Here is a 25,665-nt window from a genome sequence, read left to right as displayed (position 1 = left end):
CATTCTTGAGCGAATTTTCAAATGTTTACCTAACTGCTTGGTCTTTATTTAAAACTTGTTTGGATAAAAGTTTCTCATTATTTCCCAGAGTGCTCCACATACACAGAAAGGTGGTTTTGTTTTTAATTTTAGCCAATGCTAAAAAATTTCGTGGTTTTTTTCTGGGATGTAGTTATTATTAGCCACACAGCGTAAAAATTTTTGTACATCGGTTAGGAAGACCGTCGTGGTTATTCACTTGGCCTTGACCTGTACAAACTGCTCTGTAACTAGCTGAAGTACCTGGCGTTGCCCGGACTTTACACATCTTTACTAGAGACCGGAAAAATTCGCGATTTCAAAGACCTCTAGGATGGACTCCACAATCCCCTACATACTCGGGCCGATGCCACATGCTCATTGGCTACTGACTTGTGAGACCCGTCAACTGGGATGCTTGTGATTCGATACTTGTATGGTTGAAGATTTTGCATTGGCTGTAAGTCCTTCAGATAAACTGTGAGCCAATAACAGAAGTAATATGAAGGTACAGTTGTTTGGATTCTGGCAGAACGCAAAATGAATCCGCGAATTTTTCCGGTCTCTACTTATGAGTAGGGACTGGAAAAATTCGCGGATTCTATGACCTCCAGCATAGATTCCACGATCCTGTGCACGCGCGGGCAAACGTCAGCTGTTCATAGGCTACTGACTTGTGAGGAGTCTCAATTGGGAGACCCGTGATTCGATACCGCTTTGACTGAGGGTCTGTAATTGACCCAACAGTCCTCCAGGTCAACAGTGAACCAACTGCAGAAGTTTCATAAATGTACAATTATTTGCATTTTAGCAAATCGCGAAATGAATACGCGAATTTTTCCGGTCTCTACTTATGAGAGTCGGGCTAATGGCGTAACGTCTGCCCGTACCTAGCACCAAGGCCAACCCCCACTCCCCCGCGGTATCCTGGTGGCGAAACCGGGAGCGCTCGCGACGCCTGCTGGCGTCACAGCTAACTAACTACGTGACGCAGAACTGGCGCAAGCCGCTAAGAGCGTCGTTGTGAAAGAACAAGAGCCTGAGCGCCGCGCCGAAAGTCCGCGACCGGCGAGGGAATTGTGTCGGGAAATTCCCGAATCACGACTCTTTTGAGCTGCTCCGCCGAGTCGGCATTCGGTTCATTCCAGTCGGGTTTTCTTGAAGTGAAAACTTCTATAGGAAGGTCTGAATAGGGAGTAAATTCATGTAACTTGATGTAAGCTTTTGGACATACGCCATTGCTAAGCACTTTTTCTGTAGAAGAGAACTAAAAAAATACCCTAAAGACAAAAACACAAATTAAGCAAATAGTACTGTCATCATTTGTAGGGTTTTTTTTTTTTTTCGTTCTCTTCTGTCTTGGAAAATTATTGTGTTTGTTTGGTCTTTTCGTTTTGTCCTGTTTTTGTCTCGTTTCAACTGTTGTGCTGAATTTTTTTGGGTTCAATAGTTTTGTGATGTCATCATTTGTGGGGTTTTTTTTTCGTTCTCTTAGTCCATTTTTCTTTGTTTTTCTTTGTTTGTTCACCAAATTCCTGTTATGGAATATTATGTGGTGTTTATATCCTGTTGAAAACAGCAGTTTTTTGCTTAATTTTTGTTTTTGTCTTTTGGGTATTTTTTTAGTTTTCTTCTACAGACATACATGTGCTTAGCAATGGCGTATGTCCAAAATCTTACATCAAGTCTTGCACTCCCATTGCACAAATCTTTCAAAGATAATAAATTCATGTTAGTCGTCATCGACATGGTCACGTGACGTGTTATTTTTTTTATATTTCAAGGATAAAACTTTATTTATTATATTTTTAAAAATACAGGTTTTTAATTTTATCTTTACTTTCCAAGGAAATTGTAACGTTATTGTGTGGTACATATTGCGAGTATTGAATAATTTTTTTAGTAGGTAGGTAGTTAATATGTTGAAGTTATGTTTTTTTTCTTTTGTTTATTTATTTACGTTGTAAATTTCTCAAATGTCAGGTTATTGAATTATTAGAGATAATGTTGATTATTTTTAGATTTAAGTTAATAATTTGTTTTTCTTTCAATAAAAAAAAACTTCATTTCTTCTAGTTTTAAAGTTATTATTGGTAGGGGCAAAACTTATGGGTCCGCATCACCGACATTCTAGTGATATAATACCAAAATCATTGCGTACATTTGACGTAGAAATGATTTCATATTACACATTTTAAGTTTTCACTTCTGTTGACAGTCCCCATGACTGACTTTTAGTTTTTTGACGTGACAACGTCTAATAAATCGACGAACGCCGGCTGCACGCAAGAAAAAGTGTCCCGTTACGCACATTGTGCCGTTACGCTGTGTCCCGTTATCTCATTGTTCCGTTACGCTGTCGGCGAGTGCAGTAATAATAGGTTTTGTTACAATTGATTAAAAAAATATTATGATTCATATAATTGATGATAGATATTTGATTACACTTTATTTATATGAAAACTTGTTCATAATTATATTTAAACTTTATAGCTAAACGCCAGTTTTTAAAATTAATTACAAGTCATCTACACGTGAACTGTTTCGTCGACTGTTTATAAAGTGAAGTGAAAAGTTAATGTGGTTTTCATTGCTTATTACAATAACAATTTCTGCAATAAAGGTTAATTATTCTTGTATTTTAAAAATCTTATTACTAGTATAATTTCAAGTATTTATTCTTTTATTATTTAAATAAAAATGATTCAATTTTATTCATAAAAGTATGCAATCATTTCATCAATGTTTTCTTATGACGTCGCGTTAAACTATCGTCCGTAAACCGACTTTACAGACAACCAATTTTTTTTTCTTGTTTGTTTGGCGTGAGTAAGCTCATTTCCACTTTTCGCACTTTCAACCAAAATAAGCTTATAGCTGAAATACCTAAGGATTTAGTAAGGGCGATCATTTTCAACCTAACATCTACTTGGTTTCAACATGTCAAAATGCAGCTACTTCTTGGATTCTGGGTTGAAGCAGCCTTCTTCTTGTGCGATTAGCAGCGGAAGGATTGGTGATCTGGCGCAGTGTTCATACAAGGTCACTTACAGCCGATCTTGGAGAATGGTCTGGTTCGATCAGGATCTGTAATCTTACGTTCCTACAATCAGGCTCCATAAGCGGCACTGTTAAAAATTGCAGTAAATTTGTGGATCTTTCAACCCAGAACTAACCTGAATGAAACTAAGTGCTCTTAGTAATCTCAGATAAATGGATCCAGGTAGTACAACTACTTATTCGCACTTAAGAGTTGAGTGTTTCGTTGTAAACAGGGTAACCACAAAGCGCGGAAGGAAATAAAATAAGGTTTTCGCGGTATATTCAACAAGATTATGAAAGTTTTGTTCCTGTAATGAGTTTATTATCTTTATTAATGTTCAAAATACGTTAACTAAGTACTGTGAATGTTCAGAGATAAACCGCAAATTTCGGAAGTATCCCTGGATAATTTGTAACCAGCGTTCTTTCTACATTAAAGGTGAAAATTGTTTTTTTTTTTTTTTTTTTGACGTGACAACGTCCAATAAATCGATGAACGCTGGCTGCACGCACGAAAAAGTGTCCCGTTACGCACTTTGTCCTGTTACGCTGTGTCCCGTTACGCTCATTGTATGCTTACGCCGCATATATCTCTCTTCCACTCGATTGGAACAACCATCGATTTGACTTTTTCGAAGCACATTAAACTTGAAATACTCCCATTCGTTTCCTACTTTTCCTATCATCGTCCTATCCTTAACAGAATAACTCAGATTGGAAGAAGTTAAATAGCAAACATGTATAAACGTTATAGTTAAAATAATCTCTTCGTTAAAGTAATAACCATATTTGAATTAATGAGTGCAAAAAGAAGTAAATTTATCAATTAAATTGTAGATTTCATTTCACTCCTTCTTTGTATCCATACAAAATATTTTAATTCAATAAAAATGATTCAATGTTATTCATAAAAGTATGCAAACATTTCAGCAATGTTTTGTTATGACGTTGTCACGTTAAACTATCGTCCGTAAACCGACTTTACAGACGCAGTTATTTTCGGGCGGCAAAGTTCGACACGTTCAATACTTCAGCAGAGAACACTGAAAGCAGCGACCTCGCTCCTTCAGACGCCTGCGACGTTAGGAAACCGTTATTTTTTTTTTTTTTTTTTTTTTTTGCAGTTTCACCGGGGAATTCGCTGGCGAAATAAGGCCAATGTCACAAAGGCGCGCGATAGCGCGCGCAGTTGAAATTAGCGCGCGTCATGAATCTGCATGAAATGATGAAGGAAGCGCTTACGAGCGTAGAACAAGCAGAGAGATATAGAAGTGTGACTCTTACGGTGGAAACTGCAGTCATGTATTTTCGCAACATGTGGTGCCATCTGTTGAGCGGGCCCATTACTACTAGCAAAAAAAAAAATAACTATGGCTAATGGTTCAAATACAAAGTTTTATGTTTATGATCATTTAACTACTTGATAACTAATGATTTTAACTGTACGAAAAAAAAAACTTAATTCTGTTTTGTAAAAAAAAAATCTTCTATATAAATGAGTAGGAGATGCAAAATTTCTGGTATAATATGTGGCTACCAAAATAAATTTTCACTCATAGTAGCATTACTTCTCACAATCAGTGTAGCGATGTTAGTAAACCATTATGAAAGCTGACATCTGGCGGGGGGGGGGGGGGGGGGGGGCAAAACTACTTCATAGAACTAGATATCAGTTTCGGCGATTGGTGTCCCCCCCCCCCCCCCCCTCCACAAAGTAGTTACGAGCACGCGCGTGTTCAGACATGCAAGAGCACACTGCAGAGGTCAGATGGGCTCTCGTGAAGATAGGCGTGAAGAAGGGCACTCGTGTTATCACCAGGCACAATGGATCTTCAAGTAGAGTGATTCGTTTCACAAGTGTCGGCACACCCTGTGCTGTGGGAGGATATGCCTCCACGAACACAAGAAGATAGAAGTTTGGAGACAAGTGTGTTGGAATTATCTTCGAAAGATTTGTGCAATGGGAGTGCATGACTTGATGTAAGCTTTTGCACATACGCCATTGCTAAGCACATTTTCTTCTACAGACATACATGTGCTTAGCAATGGCGTATGTCCAAAAGCTTACATCAAGTGTGTTGGAGCTTTCTCGATGATTTCGTCACGAACGGTAATGAATAAAAAAATTCATAATTAGTGAGTTAAGCATATATGCACTCAATATAGTAAAGAAAAAAACTGTTTTCAAACATCTACCAAAATTCAGTAAAAAATTGGTTGTCTGTAAAGTCTGTTTACGGACGATAGTTTAACGTGACGTCATAACAAAACATTGATGAAATTATTGCATACTTTTATGAATAAAATTGAATCATTTTTATTGAATTATCACTATTTTGTATGGATACAAAGAAGGAGTGAAATAAAATCTACAATTTAATTGCTAAATTTACTTTTCTTTGCACTCATTAATTCAAATATGTTAATTATTTAACGGAAAAGTAGGAAACGAATGGGAGTGTTTCAAATTGAATGTGCCTCGAAAAAGTCAAATCGATGGTTGTTCCAATCGAGTGGAAGAGAGATAGATGCGGCGCAAGCGTACAATGAGCGTTAACGGGACACAGCGTAACGGGACCATGTGCGTAACGGGACACTTTTTCGTGCGTGATGTCGGCGTTCATCGATTTATTAGACTTTGTCACGTCAAAAATATGTGAGCGAGTGTTTCAGTACTCGCCAGAGATATGTAACATCTAACCTCGGCAAGGAGCAAATTCATGTGTTCTCATGTTGCAAATACACGTATAATACGAAACTTGGTACACAAAATCTAATGTATAAATCTTTGAAATAATGCGCAGCTTGGTAAGTATACGCAAATTGTGTTTTCAACTAAATTTCTGGACGCTAATCACACGTATTTTCCGCACCCGCCGCTAGAATTCGCCGCCGGATTAGCCACTTAGACGATTGAGTCACTTGATTAGCGGACCTAAATTGTAAACTATGTAATCAAACGGCTCTGATAAAAGCGAAAAAAAGACTTGGGGGAAAAAAATACTTAACTCCAGGCTTTGGACCTGATTGTCGACAAGTAATTTGATTAAAAATACTTCCCGTCTTACGTTCTTTAAACGATATTCGTTCAATGGGTAAATTTTGATTTAATGCAGTTTTTTTTTACATAAGCCGTTGCAGTTTTGCAAACTGTTTGTCATGGAAAAATTCCGATATTAAAAAATTCAAAATTCCGAAATTCAAAAAATTGTGAAAAAAATTTTCCTTCATATTTTTATTTATTTTTGATTTTCGGAATTTTTCCATGACAAACAGCGCAAAACTCCAAAAGCGTATGTCCACTTTTAAATCTTGTTAAATTATAATGTTTCCCTTCGACCTTGTGAGCTTTGGTTCGCGTCATCGTGCCGTTACGAAGCCGCTGCCGCCAGATGCCGTGCGTGGAGAGCCGAGAGGCGCCCGTGGAAGCGGACCAGGGGCGGCGCCGCCGGTCACGCCCGTGCCCCGCATTCCTGCTGCCTGGCCTTTCCCGCCGCCCCGTCACGAGCCGACATCCCTCGCACGACTCCCTCGCCGCGTGTCGCTCGCCACCGCCGCGCTTAACTGGCCGTCACTCCGGCAGCACGACAGAGCACGACACAACACAGAATAGCACAACACAGCACAGCACAGAACAGCATAGAACAGCACAGCATACCTCAATACAGCTCAGCATAACACAATACAGCACGACACAACACAACATAGCACAACACAGCATAGCACAGCACAACACAGCACAGAACAGCATATAACAGCACAGCATATCTCAATACAGCTCAGCATAACATAATACAGCACAACACAGCACATCATAACTCAATACAGCACAGCACAACACAGTACAACACAACACAGTACAACACAATACAGCACAACACAGTACAACACAACACAGTACAACACAACACAGTACAACACAACACTGTACAACACAACACTGTACAACACAACACTGTACAACACAACACAGTACAACATAGCACAGCACAACATAGCACAATAAAGCACAACATAGCACAGCATAACAGTGAATAACACAACATAACACAGCACAACACACCACAGCACAACGAAACACAGCACAACACTCTTCACGGACAGAGGTTAGGAAAGGATGCAGAATGATGGAGTATCATCCGTTAGACGTTAAACCGGTTTCCCTCCCCTCCTCTCAATTTTTTTCGGATTTTCATTTATCAATATGGTGGACGCTTGTTTATATTTATATTAGCTCATCTAACCTGCATTTAGTAACGACTGTTTTGAAGCTATTCGCAAGAAAAATTAGCTCCAAATATTTCTGTTTAATATTTTTATATACGTGGTTTTTTTTTTTTTTTCAAACTCCGATGGGCTATAAAAAACAGACAAATTTATGTATAACAATAATTTTATCCCAAAAAGGACAACCGGGTCTTACTTATCTTTCTACATAATCACCAAAATGATCCGAGGCATATGCCATATCGTAAAACAAGCTTCTCGATGCCTTCTTCGAAGAAGTCAGTCTCCAGTGAATAGAGGTACAGGGCCAGCGCCTTGATCTCCCTCTCCCTCACGACGCCGCTGTGAGGCGGGTGGACTAATCGCGCGGAGTATTCTGTCCCACTATTCGCAAATCTTGCTATGTCTTGGCGCGAGAGCCAACTGTTGACAACAATTCAAAATAAAATCAAACATGTTATACTTTTAGGGAAAAATAAATACATGTGGTAGGTTTATTTTCTAAACCACCAGGATTAAAGGACATGTAGTATTGGTCGTTTACATTAAGTTAAGATGATTTGATACCAAAGACAACAATGAAATAGTATGAGAAACAAATCAACATCATAAGGTGAAATATGAGCTTGCTTTCTAACCAGTGATGCCTGTAAACAGAAGTTATCATTACGCAGAATGCCAAATTAGGCCATTTGATGTTTCACGATTGGTTCATTACGAAGTTTTTTGCACTATAAGCACGTGACAGGCCTGTGTGTCAGATATTAATGAAAAAAATTTTGAAGTGAAAACTTCTATAGGAAGGTTTGTATAGGGAGTAAATTCGTGTAAGTCATCGGCATGGTCACGTGACATCAGCTGTGAATGTATAGTTATATATATACTCAGTAGTGCGCGCGCAGCCAGTACACATAACACAGGTCGACAAGTAATGCACACGACATATACCAATACATATCTTATTAATACGCGTCTTCAGTCCCTGTACATCAGTGCTGTGCATATGTGAATTGAATGTGTGTATGAAGTAAAAAGTGAGCTCTCATATAGATAGGCCTATATAGTTTGAATAACGAAGAAAACGGAGTCTTTGTAGCAATATAACCTAAAAATTAAGAACATCATTATTTTTTTTAATACCTACAATTACTATGCAATGCGTATTTTATAGTAATTTAGGAGTTATTTTACTAACGTGATAAAACAAATTTGCAGTGTGATAATATTTTTTCGTAGAAATTGCGAAAAAGTCTCTGATTTTTATCAAAAATTAATTTGGATAACTAAAAATAACAACTGTTTGTTTATAGTTTTAAGTTTTCACTTCCTCGTGACTGCTTTGAATTTTTTTGTTGGTCCAGTCAGTTCCTTTCAACTCAGTTGTAAAATATTCTAACGTTTTAAAGGCCGTGTTCAGCCTAGCTTGTCCGCCTTTTCCTTCCTACCGACGCATTCCTGAAGCCCCGTGCGACCTAGTCCCAAGGTGAAAACTTGCGCAAGCACTCGCGTTTGCTGCAAACTTACCGACGCGACGTAAAAGCCCGCCTGCGCGCAACACGCATGCAGTAACTCACGCAGACTATTTCCCGCGTGACGTCATCGGGCGTGCAGGGGACGGACAGTTCTGACTCGTGAGCTGCCTCGTGTTGCAACGACCTCGATTCATATTCGCCTCTCGTGTCGTGTAGCGCGGACAGATTTTTTTGACGTGTGACATTTCAGACCTTGGTATATACGGCAGTTGGTAGGAGTGATGTGACGGAAGTCGCATTGGAACGGAAATGTGTAACCACGGTGCTGCCATCTGTGGCAAAGTTCACACATAGACAAAGGGAAGCGTTATTGTATTAACTGTTTAGTGAATTTTAACAATATGGGCAGTATTTTAATAAAATTTCTTGTCGAAAATCAGGTCCAAATCCGGGGTTTGGTATTTCTTCAAGGTTTTGACGTGACAACGTTTAATAAATCGATAAACGCCGGCTGCACGCACGAAAAAGTGTCCTGTTACGCACATTGTCCCGTTACGCTGTGTCATGTTACGCTCATTGTACGCTTGTGCCGTATCTATCTCTCTTCCACTCGATTGGAAAAACCATCGATTTGACTGTTTCGAGACACATTCAACTTGAAACACTCCCATTCGTTTCCTACTTTTCCTATCATCGTCCTATCCTTAACAGAATAACACTGATTGGAAGAAGTTAAATAGCAAACACGTACAAAAGTTATTGTTAAAATAATCTCTTCGTTAAAGTAATAAACATATTTGAATTAATGAGTGCAAATAAAAGTAAATTTATCAATTAAATTGTAGATTTCTTTCACTCCTTCTTTGTATCCATACAAAATAGTGATAATTCAATAAAAATGATTCAATTTTATTCACAAAAGTATGCAATCATTTCATCATTGTTTTGTTATGGCGTTGTCACGTTAAACTATCGTCCGTAAACCGACTTTACAGACAACCAATATTTTTATTTTTATTTTAGCGGAGCCGTTTCTTTACATAGTTTAAAATTTCTGACTACTAATCAAATGATTCGATAGAGGACGTAGCAACCCCAGCGGTGAATTCTAGCGGCGAATGCGGAAAAATACGTGTGATTCGTGACAAGAAACTTAGTTGAAAACACAATTTGCATATACATTTATCACGCTTGGCATTGATTTAAAGAATTATACGTTAAATTTGGTGTATTATGTATAAGTGTTTTTGCAACATGAGAACACGTGAATTTGCTTATTACCGAGGTTATATGTTAAACATCTCTTAAAAACACTGAAATCCTCGCTCTTTTATTTCTTTTATTTTTTTTATATGCGTGATTTTAGATCTCCGTATACGGCATTAGGTGGAAGTAATTTCGTGAATGCGCCGGAAATGTGTAACAGGAAGTTGGGAGAAGCGCGCGCTATTCAATTTGTTGGTATTGCTCACAACAGACTACATAGAACTGCATGGCACACATTAAATCTATTTGTAGCGTTTTGAACGGCGCGCTCCGCATCGGCCTCCGGCACTCCGCTCCCCTCCTCCTTCTCCCTCCTTTCCCCCCCCCCCCTCCTAGTGGTTGTTCTATGTCTACTCGTTCACCCCCTCCCTTGATCGGCGCATGCGCGCGCTGCGGCGCGAGCTTATATATTGAGCTGCAACCATGTATTTTTCTGTCTCTTTCTTACTTCTGGTTTTAGTCAGGCTCGGTTGTCAGCAGTAGCTGATCTCTTATAATCTACTAGCATGTAGTCCGTTAGGTTCAGTTTGAACTACGTGGGTGTGCGACCTCAGGGGAAAATGTAAGTTGGTTTGAGTTGTGTGTGAGGCGGTGGCCCTTACCTTAATGTAGCGTCATTTATTCTTGAATTGGTCTGTCTAAATTCCTTTTCGGCCGCCACCTTGAAAATTGTTTATTTTGGATTAATGCATTAACGTAACTTCACTGTCAACTTCGTTTTTATTGGTAACTGTCTCCCCCTGAGACGTCATCGCACGTATTTGATTATTTCTTATTAATGTAAATTCGTTCTGTAATATTGTAACTGCACTTTGCAGTGGTTTTGTAAAACGTAAATAATGTAACGTCTTTCTTTAATTGTAACTGCACTTCGCAGTAGTTTTGTAAAACGTAAATAATGTGACTTCTTTCTTTAATTGTTTAATTGTAACTGCACCTTGCAGTAGTTGTAAAACGTAAAATGTCTGAATTTAACTGCATACTTGGCACTGCTTTTGCTTCACGTCAACTGCGCGTTGTATGATGGGATTGCTTACGGTGTAGCCGGCTTACCTTCGATGCTTGTTGTTAACAAGCCCGTTTTGTCTAAAATCATTGTTTTTTATTTTTTTATTTAGCCTTGCCTAAATTGTGTTCACTTAACCTCATCAGTAACCTAATGTTATGATTTGATGTTTGAATAAAATGTCTGTGTACCTGATACCATTTACCTTGCATACATGATCTGCTCCATTCACGTAAACCCCAGTCCATGCCAGGTTCTGGCCTCCCATCCCAATGCTCCTAAGCTAGATAAGCTTTACATATTTTTCGTGATATCTATGTGATTTTCTGTAAAGAAATATTTTTAAATATTCATATTTCACTTAGACGATAAAACTTGACAGTAAAGTAACACAAAAGAATGTTCACAAATGTAACAAACAGGTCGGGGAAAACCTGCATAGTTTTAAGTTTATCTTATTCTCCTCTACATCTGTTGTTCTCTCTTCTCCCTCCATCCTTCCTCAAGAATTCTTTTGAAACACCGCGCATTCGTGGAATATCTTAACTCCGTTGCCTATACTCATTTCCGTTACTCTGTAACGACGACATCGCTCAGCTTACCCTACTGGCCTTATGTAAGTTTCGTTTCGATGAAAACGAGTACAACCGAAATATATCCTTATGATAAACGATATTGAGCCTTAAAATATAAAAATGTGTCTCTAAATATATTATAAACCAGCGGGAGTTACCCTGGCAGCTCATATCAAACCGTAAACCGGAATAACTTCGAAGGTTACAGAACCTTCTAGGTCATTGTAAAATATTCTCGAACAACCGGGAAAGTTATCGGACATTCTGGAAAATTCTAGAACATTCTCGAACTTTTTTGGAGGATTCTATAACATTTTGGAACATTCTGGAACCTTCCATACTATTCAAGAACATTCTTGCCAGGCTCGATTCCCAGCTGCTACATCCACTTCCCAAAATAAGTCCGTTGGTGCAGTTTCCTCTTTTGACAGCCGTATCTTCAAACACAATCCCTGCAGTTCCGTGGATGGGGGGATGGGGGCTACCATGCCATGTAACCCCCATGGGAGTTCAGGAATGGGTTGGGAAGTTATAGCAGCACGCGCGGACAAACCACGCTTACATTTGTGCAGATGAACTGACTTCTCAGGGAAGATCGCGCCTCGAGTAAACGAAGCGTTGTTCGCAGTTCCAAATAACTGGATGTTTGCAGGAACTAAGTTCTGTGTCCTGCTGGCATCAGGGTGAACACGTGTGTGGGAAGGAAGAGAGTCGCCAGACGCAGAGAGAGAGAGAGAGAGAGAGACAGAGAGAGAGGATTCTTGTCAGTAGACTATAGAGATGATCCACCTACCGGCGCTGTTCCGCGACTTTTTGTAGGGTCAAGTGTTTTGTTACATATTGCATTTAGTTAAAAAATATATATATTATTTTTTTTAACGCTTCGGTGCATGTGAGTGGGAAGGGGATAAGGACCGTAATGGCGGTGCCCATGGTTCGTAGCCAGTATTGTTTGAGATGGGGGCCAAAAGAAGCTATAACAAGAATTAATTTTTGATAGGCCTATTTTTTTTTTGGGTGTGAGGGGAGTCGTATGGGATGCTTCATCCCTCACCCCCCACCACTCTCGTTCACAGAATAGTGGCTGGTCCTGTGCTACTCCTCAAAGAAAAGTTTGGAAAAGTTGATGCGTTACCAATTTTTGGCTTCCTGATGACCTTCAAGTGTTTTTAATATTAAATTTTATACTAAAACTTGACACATTTGACCGGTAGATCCTTTGCACTATGTAAAACTGCGTGAAACAGAAGGCTACTTACTATATAATTGTGAGTATTCAGTGGACATAAAACTGAGCCATTTAGTCGTTATTTTATCCCGGTTAAAGAGTTTCTTTAGAAAATTGGGGGAGGGGGCATGACCCCTCCTTGCCTCTGCCAGACCACGCTTTTGGGGGTGACCCTAAGTCTGATGATTAGGGACTGGAAAAATTCGCCGTTTCAATGACCACTAGGATAGACTCTACGCTTCTCTATGTACTCGGGCAACCATCATCTGGTCATTGGCTACCGACTCGGGGACACCTGTTTACTGCGATTCTTAAAAATTCGTTACTTCTTTTGTTGAGTGTTTGCCATTGGCTCAGAGACCTTCAGGTAAATTGCGGTCCAATCACTGACGCAGCATTGAGCTAAACGAGTGTGGATTCCAGCCTGTCTCGAAAGGAATCCGCGAATTTTTCCGGTCTCTACTGATGATTGGTAGAGACCGGAAAAATTCGCGGATTCATTTCGCATTCTGCCAGAATCCAAACAACTGTACCTTCAAATTACTTCTGTTATTGGCTCACAGTTTATCTCTGTAGGACTTACAGCCAATGCAAAACCTTCAACCATACAAGTATTGAATCGGAAGCATCCCAGTTTGACGGGTCTCACAAGTCAGTAGCCAATGAGCATGTGGCATTGGCCCGAGTATGTAGGGGATTGTGGAGTCCATCCTAGAGGTCATTGAAACCGCGAATTTTTCCAGTCCCTAATGATTGGTTGAAATGTCGACAGCGAGTGTGCAGTATCCTAAGCGTGGGGCGGCGGGCGTGTGTCGGCAGGACGGCGTTCGGCGCGTGGCTGCTGATGAACCTGCTGCTGGTGGTGGTGCCTCGCTACGGCGCCTACGCCATGGCGGCGACGGGCGGGCTGCTGCTGCTCGCCGACCTCGTGTACTACGGCCTGCTGCCCGCCACCCCGCTTGTCGTGCACCTGGAGGGCAGCGCGCTCGCCTTCTCGCTGGGCTGGTGCTTCTGGGTGGTGCTGTGCGCAGGTCAGCTCTCTCCCCTCTACCGGCTATCTCCCGCCTACCTGCTTCCTCCCACTCTCCCCTTCCTCTCCATCCCCACCCCTCCTCGCCGGTCCGCGCCCCCGTGCGCGGAGCTGCTGCCATCTGTGGCGGGCGGCGCGAACCTCACGGATCCGGCAGCGCATTCTAGCGGCGCGTGGAGGAACTACATGAGATTCGCGTCGAGAAATTTTTTTTTAAAACACAGTTCGCGTGCATTTTTATCACTCTCAGCAGTATTTTAAGAATTCCGCGTTAAATTTCCCCGTGTCCGCAAGTGTATTTGCAACGTGAGATGACACAATTTTGACTCGTTACCGTGGCTAGATGTTAAAACGTCTCTGGCGGTCACTGAAAGACTCGCTCAAATTACTTTCCCCCCCCCCCCATTTTTTTAAAAATAAATATTCACACAAACACACTGACATTTTTTTATGAAAATTCACACAAAACTGCAAGCTTGTTCGTGCATCCCACTAGTGTATTTATTCTATGTGCGGTGTATTTAGTATATTGTTCGTATAATCAAAAATAAAAATAATTATTGCAACAAATTATATACACAATATAAATCACAAAAAATACAAAAACCGAAACTCATAAACCTTAATTAATAATTAATAATTTAGATAATAATGTAAACCAATTACTGAAAATGAAACCATTCAAAAATATATTATGTTACAAGAGAGAAAATTGGTGGAAACCAACATAATTTTAAGTTTACAGCAATTTTCTCTCTTGCAAAATAACATTTTTTAGTGGTTTCGATATTAATAGTTCATTTACATTATGATCTAAATTATGTGCCACAATCATCATTATAAACAAAGTATTAAAGAAGTTATGCACAATTTAGCATCCGAAAACGCTTGTTCAGGCCATAGGTGTCTTACTGCCCCTTAAAAAAACTCAAAATTTAATTGTATAAAAACCTTACGTGCTAAAGGAAAAGTAATATCATTTTTGACACCATCATAAAAAATACTTCCAAAATCACCGTACAGTCTCAAAACATCGTTACAAAAAATTTTTCATGTCGCATGGTATAATTGGCGATTCAGTGTGGAACCTGATAATCAATGTGCTCTCATCTGGAGGAATTGTGGAACATGAAACAACCCACCAAGTATATGTTATGATTTCTCTAATAATTTTTGTCTGACCCCCTAATTATTAAGACCAAAGTAATGGAAGACAAAATGAGTACACCTCCCACTCAAATTTACTATCTGGATAAAAACATTATGTTTGGTAACAAGGAGATAAACGTTAATTACTTGCAGATTTGCTGTTATAATATACCTTTTTTTAACAATACACAATTATGGCATTTGTATAAATCACCCTAAAGAGCATTAGCCTTTACACAGCTAATATTAGATTTAATGTCAAATTTCTAACCAGTTGAATTCAATTTCAAAACAGACACCCAAATACATATTCTCACACGTCCAATATTAGTCATGATTGATTTAATATGAAGGGTATAAAAATGATTAAGATTAAATGTTACAGTTTTCTTTGTTATACTTTTGTCTTTGGAAATTTTTTTTCAGTTTACATAACCATTAATTTGTATTAAGTTTAAGATTTTACAACAAGCATGCCAGTGTAATTTTGCTACATTCGTATTGTACTGCAGTAGTGAAAAGAGTTTTATATTATTTTTAATTTTTTTTATGTACGATAGCTTGGTAATATAGTTATGTTTTATTGTTTTTATGCATTTTTTAAACATTTGCATGTTTAAGTAGTGCATGAAATAAAAACATCAGGAACCCAGAAGGTGAAATATGCTGCATACAGTGAGAGAGTTACTGTGGTGCAGATAGAGAGTACGTTAAATGTTATCGTGAGACAGAGTATTGTCGGTGTGCAGGCATGCTGTGCGTGGTGTCCGGGACGGTGATCGCCACCGTCGACGTGGTGTACCCTCACCGCTTCTCCACCGTGCTGGAGGTGGACTACGACACGCCCTACGACCGCCACATCATCATCGAGGAGTCGCACGACACGCGCAACAAGAAGAAGAACAACAACACCGGCGGCCAACAGTCCGCGCCTGGCCCGCGCCTAGAGCAGCCTCCCGGGGTAGGGCTCGGCACCAAGCTACTCAGGTAGTTGCATGCCGAGTGCTCTCTCTCTCTGTCCCACTCTGTCTCCCGGGGTAGGGCTCGGCACCAAGCTACTCAGGTAGTTGCATGCCGAGTGCTCTCTATGTCCCACTCTGTCTCCCGGGGTAGGGCTCGGCACCAAGCTACTCAGGTAGTTGCATGCCGAGTGCTCTCTATGTCCCACTCTGTCTCCCGGGGTAGGGCTCGGCACCAAGCTACTCAGGTAGTTGCATGCCGTGTGCTCTCTCTCGTTCTGTCTCTGTCCTACTCTGTCTGCCGGGGTAGAGCTCGGCACCAAGCTACTCAGGTAGTTGCATGCCGAGTTCTCTCTCTCTGTTCTACTCTGTCTGCCGGGGTAGGGCTCGGCACCAAGCTACTTAGGTAGTTGCATGCCGAGTTCTCTCTCTCTGTTCTACTCTGTCTGCTGGGGAGGGCTCGGCACCAAGCTACTCCGGTAGTTTCATGCCGAGTGCTCTCTCTCTCTGTCTTTCTTTCTCACATCTTCTCCCAGGATACAGCTCAGCACCAAGCTACTCCGGTAGTTGCATGCCGAGTGCTCTCTCTGTCTATCTCTGTCCTACTCTGTCTGCCGGGGTAGAGCTCGGCACCAAGCTACTCAGGTAGTTGCATGCCGAGTTCTCTCTCTCTGTTCTACTCTGTCTGCTGGGGAGGGCTCGGCACCAAGCTACTCCGGTAGTTTCATGCCGAGTGCTCTCTCTCTCTGTCTTTCTTTCTCACATCTTCTCCCAGGATACAGCTCAGCACCAAGCTACTCCGGTAGTTGCATGCCGAGTGCTCTCTCTGTCTATCTCTGTCCCACTCTGTCTCCCGGGGTAGGGCTCGGCACCAAGCTACTTAGGTAGTTGCATGCCGAGTTCTCTCTCTCTGTTCTACTCTGTCTGCTGGGGAGGGCTCGGCACCAAGCTACTCCGGTAGTTTCATGCCGAGTGCTCTCTCTCTCTGTCTTTCTTTCTCACATCTTCTCCCAGGATACAGCTCAGCACCAAGCTACTCCGGTAGTTACATGCCGAGTGCTCTCTCTGTCTATCTCTGTCCCACTCTGTCTCCCGGGGTAGGGCTCGGCACCAAGCTACTTAGGTAGTTGCATGCCGAGTTCTCTCTCTCTGTTCTACTCTGTCTGCTGGGGAGGGCTCGGCACCAAGCTACTCCGGTAGTTTCATGCCGAGTGCTCTCTCTCTCTGTCTTTCTTTCTCACATCTTCTCCCAGGATACAGCTCAGCACCAAGCTACTCCGGTAGTTACATGCCGAGTGCTCTCTCTGTCTATCTCTGTCCCACTCTGTCTCCCGGGGTAGGGCTCGGCACCAAGCTACTTAGGTAGTTTCATGCCGAGTGCTCTCTCTCTCTCTGTCTTTCTTTCTCACATCTTCTCCCAGGATACAGCTCAGCACCAAGCTACTCCGGTAGTTGCATGCCGAGTGCTCCCTCTCTCTGTCCCACTCTGTCTGCCGGGGTAGGGCTCGGCACCAAGCTACTCCGGTAGTTGCATGCCGAGTGCTCCCTCTCTCTGTCCCACTCTGTCTGCCGGGGTAGGTCTCGGCACCAAGCTACTCAGGTAGTTGCATGCCGTGTGCTCTCTCTCGTTCTGTCTCTGTCCTACTCTGTCTGCCGGGGTAGAGCTCGGCACCAAGCTACTCAGGTAGTTGCATGCCGAGTTCTCTCTCTCTGTTCTACTCTGTCTGCCGGGGTAGGGCTCGGCACCAAGCTACTCAGGTAGTTGCATGCCGAGTACTCTCTCTCTGTTCTACTCTGTCTGCTGGGGAGGGCTCGGCACCAAGCTACTCCGGTAGTTTCATGCCGAGTGCTCTCTCTCTCTGTCTTTCTTTCTCACATCTTCTCCCAGGATACAGCTCAGCACCAAGCTACTCCGGTAGTTGCATGCCGAGTGCTCTCTCTGTCTATCTCTGTCCCACTCTGTCTCCCGGGGTAGGGCTCGGCACCAAGCTACTTAGGTAGTTGCATGCCGAGTTCTCTCTCTCTGTTCTACTCTGTCTGCTGGGGAGGGCTCGGCACCAAGCTACTCCGGTAGTTTAATGCCGAGTGCTCTCTCTCTCTGTCTTTCTTTCTCACATCTTCTCCCAGGATACAGCTCAGCACCAAGCTACTCCGGTAGTTGCATGCCGAGTGCTCTCTCTGTCTATCTCTGTCCCACTCTGTCTCCCGGGGTAGGGCTCGGCACCAAGCTACTTAGGTAGTTGCATGCCGAGTTCTCTCTCTCTGTTCTACTCTGTCTGCCGGGGTAGGGCTCGGCACCAAGCTACTCCGGTAGTTTCATGCCGAGTGCTCTCTCTCTCTGTCTTTCTTTCTCACATCTTCTCCCAGGATACAGCTCAGCACCAAGCTACTCCGGTAGTTGCATGCCGAGTGCTCTCTCTGTCTATCTCTGTCCCACTCTGTCTCCCGGGGTAGGGCTCGGCACCAAGCTACTTAGGTAGTTTCATGCCGAGTGCTCTCTCTCTCTGTCTTTCTTTCTCACATCTTCTCCCAGGATACAGCTCAGCACCAAGCTACTCCGGTAGTTGCATGCCGAGTGCTCTCTCTGTCTCTCTCTGTCCCACTCTGCCTCCCGGGGTAGGGCTCGGCACCAAGGTACTCAGGTAGTTGCATGCCGAGTGCTCTCTCTGTCTCTCTCTGTCCCACTCTGTCTCCCGGGGTAGGGCTCGGCACCAAGCTACTCCGGTAGTTGCATGCCGAGTGCTCTCTCTGTCTATCTCTGTCCCACTCTGTCTGCCGGGGTAGGGCTCGGCACCAAGCTACTTAGGTAGTTTCATGCCGAGTGCTCTCTCTCTCTGTCTTTCTTTCTCACATCTTCTCCCAGGATACAGCTCAGCACCAAGCTACTCCGGTAGTTTCATGCCGAGTGCTCTCTCTCTCTGTCTTTCTTTCTCACATCTTCTCCCAGGATACAGCTCAGCACCAAGCTACTCCGGTAGTTGCATGCCGAGTGCTCTCTCTGTCTATCTCTGTCCCACTCTGTCTCCCGGGGTAGGGCTCGGCACCAAGCTACTTAGGTAGTTTCATGCCGAGTGCTCTCTCTCTCTGTCTTTCTTTCTCACATCTTCTCCCAGGATACAGCTCAGCACCAAGCTACTCCGGTAGTTGCATGCCGAGTGCTCTCTCTGTCTATCTCTGTCCCACTCTGTCTCCCGGGGTAGGGCTCGGCACCAAGCTACTTAGGTGGTGCTTGCTGAGTGCTCTCTCTTGTGCCAATAATGGGCATTATAGGTACCCTTTTTTAATTTTAAAATAGATTTTTTAATTTTTTTTACTTAAATTCTTTGCTCCCTGCCATTTTATTCAGCCCAGTGTACGGCCTGGCCAAATCGTTTTCAGCATGTGTTTTTTTTCTTCCCCCCCCCCCCCCCACACACCATCCGGAACACATCTTCGCCAATGCTATGTTGCGACTTGGAGTGCTGCTTGAAGCGCCCCGGTCCCAAAATCCCCGCTTGCTGTCGTGTACTGTCTCGTTACACGAAGCCATTTCGTGACCAGACTTGCGGGGGCAAGCAGATATTCAGCCCCTGGTGACTTCCCCAAAGTCTTGCAATCAGCAAGCTTGGACTACCAGCCTGGTCAAATTCTCGGTGCGGCAGGTGTTTCGTCGCCTCAGTTCTCACGAACCTTGCAGAATTTCCCCCACACTCGCTTGTCCCCTCGTCAGAACCCAGGCCTGGTCAGTCACCGGTCATAACCTCCCCCTCCCTTCCTCTCTGGCACATGGTGGTCATATTCCACAGCCGCTCTCACACTCTCGTCCGCACACCTGGCCGGCGACGACAGGAATTAAGATGCGCCGGACTGCTAAAAGACATATCCGCGATCCATCTAGCGGAAGCGAGAGACACTTAACCCTCCCTACCATCCTGGCTGTCCACCTGAGGGCAGCACTGTCGTGCCTATAAGAACAATGTTCAAGTTGAATCGACCCTCGATCTGACTGCTTGCTGAGCGAGTTGAATTCCCCACTTCTCCATCCAGAGCGTGCTGGCCAAGGATGCCAACTTCGAGTGTCTATGGCGATAGCGCCGATGATTACCGAAGGCACCCCCCCCCCCACCCTCTTTCAAGGGAGACTTGGCCTTTATATTTAGCACCCCAATTGCGAACCGAGGTCACTTTTCTTAGGGCAGCCAACCTCGAACATCTCAGGTCAGCGACTCTCCTGACTTACGCGAGAATTACAAGACCACCGATCAATCAATTGGAATGTAGTCTACTACAGTTAAGGCCTCATGTGCTGATTTACTATTTTTAGCTTTCAGTCGGCCCTATGTAGTCGCAAGTTAAATTTTTTTCTTCTTCCAACTTTCTTCATATCCATCATGGTTTCCAAAACCAACCATGTGCTACCGCATCGGTCTACAGGCGGCAGCCAGGCAGCTGAATTCTCCCCGCAGTGTGCGGGTTCGAGAACACCCCTGGAACTCAGTTCGTCCTAGAACATCCCACATCAAGATTTTGGCCTAAAAGTTTCACAACACTCGGTGAAACGCCTTCGTCATTTTGCTATCTCTCTCTTCTCGTCGTCTGCGGCTCACTATGCTTGACCGTCAACATATATCAAGTCTACCTACCACCCGTGTCAGTTTATAGACTTTTTAATTTTTTTGATGTTATTGTTTTATTTTGTTATTTCAGAACTGTAAATTTATAATTTCAAGTGCTAGCCAATGCAAAAAAAAAACAATTTTTTATAATTATTTTTTAACCTTCATAAGTAACCCTGTTGAGGCCCAGGCCGATTGTCAATTGTTTTTCACCTTTTTTTAATAATGTTGTCATAAATTTCTAAAATGCAAACCATATAAAAATTATGAAAGCACTGTCAAAATAAAATAGAAAATCAATTTTTAATCAGAATAAATCGAATAGCTCGCCAACCAAACCTGGTTTCTCATTTATAAGCCTTACGATCCTCTGCACCATCTGTAAGCCCACAGGGGCGGTAATAAATTCTTGCTCACCCTCCTTAGTTTATCTTTCCAGTACGTTTCCAAATTTTTCTATCTTAGAAGTTTCTCGAAGAAATTACTTAATAAAATTATTCGCGCACTAAGGAGAGGTGTATCAACTGGTAGCAGAGCGTGGTTTATAACAAAACTAGCAGTTACCGTGGTTTGGTTACGAGCTATATTTCAAACTAATACAGAATAAAAAAGTTAAATTAATTTTATTTGTAATTTATTTTTTTTAAATACTTTGTAAGTCATGAACTGGCACACTCTCTGTCCTGCTCTGTCTCCCGTGGTAGGACTTGGCACCAAGCTACTCAGGTAGTTGCATGCCGAGTGCTCTCTCTCTCTCTCTGTCCCTCTCTGTTTTCCAGGGTAGGGCTAGGCACCAAGATACTCCTTAGGTAGTTGCATGCTGAGTTCTCTCTCTCTCTGTCTCTCTCTGTCCTGCTCTGTCTCCCGGGGTAGGGATCGGTACCAAGCTACTCAGGTAGTTGCATGCCGAGTGCTCTCTCTCTCTCTCTGTCCCTCTCTGTTTTCCAGGGTAGGGCTCGGCACCAAGATACTCCTTAGGTAGTTGCATGCTGAGTGCTCTCTCTCTCTGTCTCTCTCTGTCCTGCTCTGTCTCCCGGGGTAGGGATCGGTACCAAGCTACTCAGGTAGTTGCATGCCGAGTGCTCTCTCTCTCTCTCTGTCCCTCTCTGTTTTCCAGGGTAGGGCTCGGCACCAAGATACTCCTTAGGTAGTTGCATGCTGAGTGCTCTCTCTCTCTGTCTCTCTCTGTCCTGCTCTGTCTCCCGTGGTAGGACTTGGCACCAAGCTACTCAGGTAGTTGCATGCCGAGTGCTCTCTCTCTCTCTCTGTCCCTCTCTGTTTTCCAGGGTAGGGCTCGGCACCAAGATACTCCTTAGGTAGTTGCATGCTGAGTGCTCTCTCTCTCTGTCTCTCTCTGTCCTGCTCTGTCTCCCGGGGTAGGGATCGGTACCAAGCTACTCAGGTAGTTGCATGCCGAGTGCTCTCTCTCTCTCTCTGTCCCTCTCTGTTTTCCAGGGTAGGGCTCGGCACCAAGATACTCCTTAGGTAGTTGCATGCTGAGTGCTCTCTCTCTCTCTGTCTCTCTCTGTCCTGCTCTGTCTCCCGGGGTAGGGATCGGTACCAAGCTACTCAGGTAGTTGCATGCCGAGTGCTCTCTCTCTCTCTCTGTCCCTCTCTGTTTTCCAGGGTAGGGCTCGGCACCAAGATACTCCTTAGGTAGTTGCATGCTGAGTGCTCTCTCTCTCTGTCTCTCTCTGTCCTGCTCTGTCTCCCGTGGTAGGACTTGGCACCAAGCTACTCAGGTAGTTGCATGCCGAGTGCTCTCTCTCTCTCTCTGTCCCTCTCTGTTTTCCAGGGTAGGGCTCGGCACCAAGATACTCCTTAGGTAGTTGCATGCTGAGTGCTCTCTCTCTCTGTCTCTCTCTGTCCTGCTCTGTCTCCCGGGGTAGGGATCGGTACCAAGCTACTCAGGTAGTTGCATGCCGAGTGCTCTCTCTCTCTCTCTGTCCCTCTCTGTTTTCCAGGGTAGGGCTCGGCACCAAGATACTCCTTAGGTAGTTGCATGCTGAGTGCTCTCTCTCTCTGTCTCTCTCTGTCCTGCTCTGTCTCCCGGGGTAGGGATCGGTACCAAGCTACTCAGGTAGTTGCATGCCGAGTGCTCTCTCTCTCTCTCTGTCCCTCTCTGTTTTCCAGGGTAGGGCTCGGCACCAAGATACTCCTTAGGTAGTTGCATGCTGAGTGCTCTCTCTCTCTGTCTCTCTCTGTCCTGCTCTGTCTCCCGTGGTAGGACTTGGCACCAAGCTACTCAGGTAGTTGCATGCCGAGTGCTCTCTCTGTCTTTCTCTGTCCCTCTCTGTTTTCCAGGGTAGGGCTCGGCACCAAGATACTCCTTAGGTAGTTGCATGCTGAGTGCTCTCTCTCTCTGTCTCTCTCTGTCCTGCTCTGTCTCCCGTGGTAGGACTTGGCACCAAGCTACTCAGGTAGTTGCATGCCGAGTGCTCTCTCTCTCTGTCCCTCTCTGTTTTCCAGGGTAGGGCTCGGCACCAAGATACTCCTTAGGTAGTTGCATGCTGAGTGCTCTCTCACTCTGTCTCTCTCTGTCCTGCTCTGTCTCCCGGGGTAGGGATCGGTACCAAGCTACTCAGGTAGTTGCATGCCGAGTGCTCTCTCTCTCTCTCTGTCCCTCTCTGTTTTCCAGGGTAGGGCTCGGCACCAAGATACTCCTTAGGTAGTTGCATGCTGAGTGCTCTCTCTCTCTGTCTCTCTCTGTCCTGCTCTGTCTCCCGTGGTAGGACTTGGCACCAAGCTACTCAGGTAGTTGCATGCCGAGTGCTCTCTCTCTCTCTCTGTCTCTCTCTGTTTTCCAGGGTAGGGCTCGGCACCAAGATACTCCTTAGGTAGTTGCATGCTGAGTGCTCTCTCTCTCTGTCTCTCTCTGTCCTGCTCTGTCTCCCGGGGTAGGGATCGGGACCAAGCTACTCAGGTAGTTGCATGCCGAGTGCTCTCTCTCTCTCTCTGTCCCTCTCTGTTTTCCAGGGTAGGGCTCGGCACCAAGATACTCCTTAGGTAGTTGCATGCTGAGTGCTCTCTCTCTCTGTCTCTCTCTGTCCTGCTCTGTCTCCCGTGGTAGGACTTGGCACCAAGCTACTCAGGTAGTTGCATGCCGAGTGCTCTCTCTCTCTCTCTGTCCCTCTCTGTTTTCCAGGGTAGGGCTCGGCACCAAGATACTCCTTAGGTAGTTGCATGCTGAGTGCTCTCTCTCTCTGTCTCTCTCTGTCCTGCTCTGTCTCCCGGGGTAGGGATCGGTACCAAGCTACTCAGGTAGTTGCATGCCGAGTGCTCTCTCTCTCTCTCTGTCCCTCTCTGTTTTCCAGGGTAGGGCTCGGCACCAAGATACTCCTTAGGTAGTTGCATGCTGAGTGCTCTCTCTCTCTGTCTCTCTCTGTTTTCCAGGGTAGGGCTCGGCACCAAGATACTCCTCAGGTAGTTGCATGCTGAGTGCTCTCTCTCTCTGTCTCTCTCTGTTTTCCAGGGTAGGGCTCGGCACCAAAATACTCCTTAGGTAGTTGCATGCTGAGTGCTCTCTCTCTCTGTCTCTCTCTGTCCTGCTCTGTCTCCCGTGGTAGGACTTGGCACCAAGCTACTCAGGTAGTTGCATGCCGAGTGCTCTCTCTCTCTCTCTGTCCCTCTCTGTTTTCCAGGGTAGGGCTCGGCACCAAGATACTCCTTAGGTAGTTGCATGCTGAGTGCTCTCTCTCTCTGTCTCTCTCTGTCCTGCTCTGTCTCCCGGGGTAGGGCTCGGCACCAAGCTACTCAGGTAGTTGCATGCTGAGTGCTCTCTCTCTCTGTCTCTCTCTGTTTTCCAGGGTAGGGCTCGGCACCAAGATACTCCTTAGGTAGTTGCATGCTGAGTGCTCTCTCTCTCTGTCTCTCTCTGTTTTCCAGGGTAGGGCTCGGCACCAAGATACTCCTCAGGTAGTTGCATGCTGAGTGCTCTCTCTCTCTGTCTCTCTCTGTTTTCCAGGGTAGGGCTCGGCACCAAGATACTCCTCAGGTAGTTGCATGCTGAGTGCTCTCTCTCTCTGTCTCTCTCTGTTTTCCAGGGTAGGGCTCGGCACCAAGATACTTCTCAGGTAGTTGCATGCTGAGTGCTCTCTCTCTCTGTCTCTCTCTGTTTTCCAGGGTAGGGCTCGGCACCAAGATACTCCTCAGGTAGTTGCATGCTGAGTGCTCTCTCTCTCTGTCTCTCTCTGTTTTCCAGGGTAGGGCTCGGCACCAAGATACTCCTCAGGTAGTTGCATGCTGAGTGCTCTCTCTCTCTGTCTCTCTCTGTTTTCCAGGGTAGGGCTCGGCACCAAGATACTCCTCAGGTAGTTGCATGCTGAGTGCTCTCTCTCTGTCTCTCTCTGTTTTCCAGGGTAGGGCTCGGCACCAAGATACTCCTCAGGTAGTTGCATGCTGAGTGCTCTCTCTCTCTGTCTCTCTCTGTTTTCCAGGGTAGGGCTCGGCACCAAGATACTCCTCAGGTAGTTGCATGCTGAGTGCTCTCTCTCTCTGTCTCTCTCTGTTTTCCAGGGTAGGGCTCGGCACCAAGATACTCCTCAGGTAGTTGCATGCTGAGTGCTCTCTCTCTCTGTCTCTCTCTGTTTTCCGGGGTAGGGCTCGGCACCAAGATACTCCTCAGGTAGTTGCATGCTGAGTGCTCTCTCTCTCTGTCTCTCTCTGTTTTCCGGGGTAGGGCTCGGCACCAAGATACTCCTCAGGTAGTTGCATGCTGAGTGCTCTCTCTCTCTGTCTCTCTCTGTTTTCCGGGGTAGGGCTCGGCACCAAGATACTCCTCAGGTAGTTGCATGCTGAGTGCTCTCTCTCTCTGTCTCTCTCTGTTTTCCGGGGTAGGGCTCGGCACCAAGATACTCCTCAGGTAGTTGCATGCTGAGTGCTCTCTCTCTCTGTCTCTCTCTGTTTTCCGGGGTAGGGCTCGGCACCAAGATACTCCTCAGGTAGTTGCATGCTGAGTGCTCTCTCTCTCTGTCTCTCTCTGTTTTCCAGGGTAGGGCTCGGCACCAAGATACTCCTCAGGTAGTTGCATGCTGAGTGCTCTCTCTCTCTGTCTCTCTCTGTTTTCCGGGGTAGGGCTCGGCACCAAGATACTTCTCAG

The 25,665-nt window shown here is 44.5% G+C and overlaps 1 protein-coding gene across 1 annotated transcript in view; it reads left to right on the top strand.

Moving 5' to 3' along the window:
• The window catches only part of LOC134538792 (dual oxidase maturation factor 1-like), a 112,793-nt gene that overhangs the window by 72,554 nt on the left and 14,574 nt on the right, over window positions 1-25,665 (top strand). Inside the window, exons 5-6 of the mRNA XM_063380284.1 lie at window positions 13,654-13,865; window positions 15,763-16,000. Coding sequence (XP_063236354.1) covers window positions 13,654-13,865; window positions 15,763-16,000 — 450 coding nt within the window. The remainder of the gene's footprint in view (window positions 1-13,653; window positions 13,866-15,762; window positions 16,001-25,665) is intronic.

The sequence above is a fragment of the Bacillus rossius genome, chromosome 14 (assembly GCF_032445375.1).
Source record: "Bacillus rossius redtenbacheri isolate Brsri chromosome 14, Brsri_v3, whole genome shotgun sequence".
NCBI classification, from domain to species: domain Eukaryota; kingdom Metazoa; phylum Arthropoda; class Insecta; order Phasmatodea; family Bacillidae; genus Bacillus; species Bacillus rossius.
Note: the sequence above shows the minus strand (reverse complement) of the source record. Positions and strands in the feature narration are given on the sequence as shown.